The sequence below is a fragment of the Myotis davidii genome, unplaced genomic scaffold (assembly GCF_000327345.1).
Source record: "Myotis davidii unplaced genomic scaffold, ASM32734v1 scaffold458, whole genome shotgun sequence".
In the NCBI taxonomy this organism is placed as follows: Eukaryota; Metazoa; Chordata; class Mammalia; order Chiroptera; family Vespertilionidae; genus Myotis; species Myotis davidii.
Genome location: NW_006289819.1, coordinates 2,581,252 through 2,585,903, shown reverse-complemented (window position 1 = coordinate 2,585,903; position 4,652 = coordinate 2,581,252). Strand labels below are relative to the sequence as shown.

Below are 4,652 nucleotides of genomic sequence, written 5' to 3'. Positions count from 1 at the left end.
GGAAATTATATATATTTAAAGAGTTCAGGCTGAAACCATGTGTGGAGGTGGGAATTGGGGCAAGGTACAAATATACAGTGGGGCCTTGACTTACGAGTGTCCTGACTAACGAGTTTTTTGATACTAGCTGTCTCTTGGCCGATTTTTTGCATTGAGCTGATAGAGTAATTTGAGTTAACGAGCTCCTTAATGTCAACGCCCCACTGTACTGATAACCGGCTGACAGCTACTCCTGTAGCTCACTGCCATGTGCATTAAGTATGAAGCTGCTTGGTTCACAGAGCAGAGCACTCATTTGTCTGTAGAAGTTTCAGAGTAGGGAAGTGATTCCTGGAACCACGTCTTGTTCCTGCAGGTCATCCCCGGGAAAGCTGATGGACTGCTTACTGCCTCTCTGCTGACTTCTGGGCTTCTCCCAGTCTCAGCCTCGCCTTCCCAGCTGTGACTCTGACTCTGTGCTAAGTCTTCCTTTCCAATGCTTTAGTATTACTCCACAATCACAGAGAGGACCTACGGGAGGTGGTATCTCACAAGGCCGGGCTCAATGAAAGATTTTGGTGAGAATAAGAAAAAGGCAACAGAGCCATATACTCAGTAAGTCTGGTGGGAGAAGAATTAGATTATTTTCTTTTTAAAGCCACTAAGTCTTCTAAGACACCTTTTGGTCCCACCTCCCTCGAGTGTGTTGGTTGATATTTCAGCCCTGGCTTTCCAAGAAACTGGACCGTTATCTCCAGCAGTTCTTACCTCTTTGCATCCTCTGATAGAATATTCTTTGAATGAACGTATATCGTCAATGAGTAGGTTCATGAGGCGTAGTTTGTCAGCAAACCCTACTACAATGAAGTGACCAGACGGGTGAAGGCTGATTGTATAGGCCTCTTCCTGGTATTCCTTGTAGAGTTCCAGAGTGCTGTGAGGAAGGTCAATTACTGCCTTATCAGTCTAGCCTGCTAAATCCCTCGAGCCCTCCCCTGGTATGTATTTTTATCACAGCATTTGAGACACTTTGTTGCTTGCAATGATTGCTTTCCCTCTTTTCTAGAGTTTGGTTATTTGAAGATAGGAGCAATGAGTATGGCAAGTAGGGAGACTGGTCAGGGGGTTATCTAGTGATGCTGAATGTGCAGCTCCATTTAGATTTCCCAAATCAGAAGGATTTCACATTTTATCTTTCAGCAGCCCCAGCAACTGCGCTCAAGAACAAAGAAATTATAGTGTGGGGCCAATCTAGGTCACAGATTCTCGGGGAAGCTATGCCAGGAGGCAAAAAATATCACTAGGGAGTTGAAGGGGGTTTCAGGTAATGAGGATAGAAAAAAGGATAAATAACAGTCTGGCGAGCTCTCTGACGTCAAAAGCAGATCTAGTGGGAGTAAGGGGGTAGGAGAGCTGGAAGGACATAGGAGGTCATGGTATAAGGTGAGATACCAGAGTCCCTAGAGCCTAGCACAGTGTCTGGCATGGAGCAAGCATTTAATAAAGCACAAAGTAATTTTCTAGCTCATGCTCGAGAGTGAAAAGAGAAGGCAGTTGACTGACTTGACTTAAAAAAAATTTTTTTTCCCAACTGAAAGCTTCTAAGTAATTAAAATTTAAAACTCTCTAAAATAACTCACATGAAAAATTTAACAACCCAAATCCTGCATAGTAAAGTAACAGAGCCTTTGCATTCCTTACTTTGACTCATAATTCCAGATGCGTATGGATCGGTCCAGAGAACAGGTGGCAATGAGGGGTTTGCGGATGCAAGTAGCCAGACCGGTGATGGATGCTGAGTGTAATGGGTACATCAGGTACTCAAAGTGGGCAGGCTCCCCCTGGGGAAATCATAGAGAATGAGATCTGGCAAAGTGAGCAAAAACTGGCTGTGCATTTCAGCTTCATACGATCTAAGGACATTAGCAGGCTGGGAACCAATCATGTTAATATTATGCATATTTTCCTAAGCCTATATTATTTTAAAACATTATTCCAATGGCAATAAAATATTTTATTCCAAGAATATACCAGAATTTTAAATTCAGCCATTCCTCTACGGTGTGGACATTTAAAGGGCCTCCAATTTTCGTTCCTTGGGAATAACTAGACTAATTTCCTTGCAGGTAAGTCTGTGGACCTCTGATTATTTCCTCTGATGCTGCCGGCATTAAGCTTCATTATTGTAACCAAGTGCCTGACAGTCAGCTTTGATTGTTGAGGCATCTGTTTGAAAACATTCTCTTGAAGAAACATATTGCCAGCTCTATAAGCCCAGCAAAACAGCCAGATAAGGAACCAAGCTGCCCCTTCTTTCAGAAAACCCTGGATAACCGAGATAACTGATGGCTTCAAGGATACCGCTTCTCTCCTCCATGCTCTAATTCCCACTCTTAGACTGTCAATTAGGCACTAAAGAATGAACCTGAACAACCCTAGACACCCCACCCTTGTGCCCTACCAAAGGCAGAGAGCCCCAGGTCTGTGTTCTCTCTCCACCTGTGATCTCTGTGAGGCCCCTGGGCACATGCTGTGTACCCACCAAGACCTGCTCCTCCAAGTTCCCTGATGGTTTTTGTTGGAGTGCATCCTACTATCATAAGAACCACAAAGGCCAGTCCAGCTACAACACTGGCCCCTGTGGGGCAAACATGTGGGCCTGGGCCAGTGCTTGGGGCCTTCCTAGCTGATAGCACGACTATCAGTAGGCTGGGACTGACACAACGGACACAGTCCTAGAATGGAATGCAGAGAAACATGGTAGGGATGATTTTAAGAATCTTGATAAGTACTGCCAAATTTCTCCCCAGGGAGGCCAGTTGCTCTACCTCCAGCAGCAATGAGACTTGGGTGAATGACTTTAAATTAAAAGGTATCCTATTACACTGCTTGTATAGGTTCCAGATGTCTGCCATCAGAGGCATTTTACCTGGGACACCTGCATGAGGAGTGATGATTGGGAAATATAATGAGGTGTACATATTTTGGGTCTGTTCACAGGACAAAGCAAAAGCTGAGATGCGAATTCCTTCACATTCTGCATCATCCATCCTTTTCTATTGCCTCAGAGAAAGAGGTACTGTGCTGGGGGGGGCAGGCACCCATTCTTCTCCATCTGTTACCCCTTCTTTCTCTAGTACCTTCAAACGTTTGCCTCTGTTAGCTTTGTTCTCTGAAGGATGAGCAAGAACTAATATGGGGAAGAGAGGAGGGAAGAGTGTTCCAGGCAGACAGGACAGTGTTTGCACAAGCCTCTTGGCAGGAAGGAACCTGCAGATTCATGGTGATGGGAAAGGTCAGCCTTATTAGGTGGAATGATGGGCTGGGCTGGGGCAGCCAAGTTTGATCTCCTCAAGAGCACAGGGAGGCCACTGAGGGGTCACAGCTGTGATGACAGTGGTGGTGGTGAAGGAGGTTGTATCTTGCAATGACCAGGTATGGGTTTTGAAAAGACCACTTTAGCATCAAAATGGAGTATCACTCAGGGGCAGGAAGGTAGAGCGTATGCAGAGGCACAGGCAGAAGACTTTTACAGTCGAGGAGAGAGAATGGGAATGCTCCCCTCCATAGAAGAGCCAACTTCTCTGGCCTAGTTCTTTCCTCCCCATGCAGACTTCCTTCTCAGAGGCCCTGCCACCTGGAGGGAGAGAGGATCTGCAATGAGCTCACCCCTCCAGACAGAGAAAGTGAACAAATTGGAGATCCGGCCATCAAATCAGTTCTTTTTGAGTGAATCAGTTCCCCCAGGTGAAATGATAAAAATAGTTTCTAAATCTGCAGGTTAAAAACAGCGCTGGATTCATGGTACCACGAGTGTAGGCGGCCAGAAAGACCCCACCTGAGAGCACTGGCAGACAGCATTATCTCCTTTACCTACTTCTTATGAAAACACCTGTGTCCATTGATGGACGGACGAATAAAGAAGAGGTGGCATATACATACAACAGACTACTACTCAGCTATAAAAAAGGTGAAATCCTGGCATTTGCCACAACACGGATGGACCTGGAGGGTATCGCGCTAAGTAAAATAAGTCAGGTGGGTGCCCTCATGGGAAAAGACAAATACCATATGAACTTCACTTGTATGTGGAATATCAAAAACCAACTAACAAGCAAAAAAGCAAAAACCAGCTCATAGAGGCAGATGACAGATTGGTGGTTGGGGTGAAGAGGGGCAGGAGGGCAGAATGGGGAAAAGGGTTCAATTGTATGGTGATGGATGGAAACTAGACTTTTGGTGGTAAGCATGATGTAGTATGTACAAATGTCAAATTATAATGTTAGACACCTGAAATTTATATATGTTACCTCAAAAAAGAAAGAAAGAAAGAAAGAAAATAAATAAAAGAAAAAGAGGCTATGTCTTACAATCTCCAGCTGAAAATATGTGGAAAGTGATGCCCAGAAAGGTTTAATCCAAAGAAATTTATCCAAAGTCACATGATAACTTTTAAGTAGTAGTTCCCAAACTTTCAAAAATTCATTTGATGTGTGATACTTTCAAAATGCTCTACTGGATAGCACCTTTAAAAAAGCTGAGATATACCTGACATATAACATTGCATTCTTTTGGGATATACAACATGATTTGATATATGGGCTTGTTAGCTTTTAAATATACTTAGATCTCGCTTACCTTAAAAACAAAACAATTCTCTGTCTCAGCCTCAT

The 4,652-nt window shown here is 44.0% G+C and overlaps 1 protein-coding gene across 1 annotated transcript in view; it reads right to left on the bottom strand.

The window, feature by feature from the left end:
* Window positions 1-4,652, bottom strand: part of CFAP57 (cilia and flagella associated protein 57) — a 56,123-nt gene that overhangs the window by 40,639 nt on the left and 10,832 nt on the right. Inside the window, exons 5-6 of the mRNA XM_015563203.1 lie at window positions 1,681-1,820; window positions 748-913 (exon numbers count right to left, since the gene is read on the bottom strand). Of these exons, the coding sequence (XP_015418689.1) occupies window positions 748-913; window positions 1,681-1,820 (306 nt within the window). The remainder of the gene's footprint in view (window positions 1-747; window positions 914-1,680; window positions 1,821-4,652) is intronic.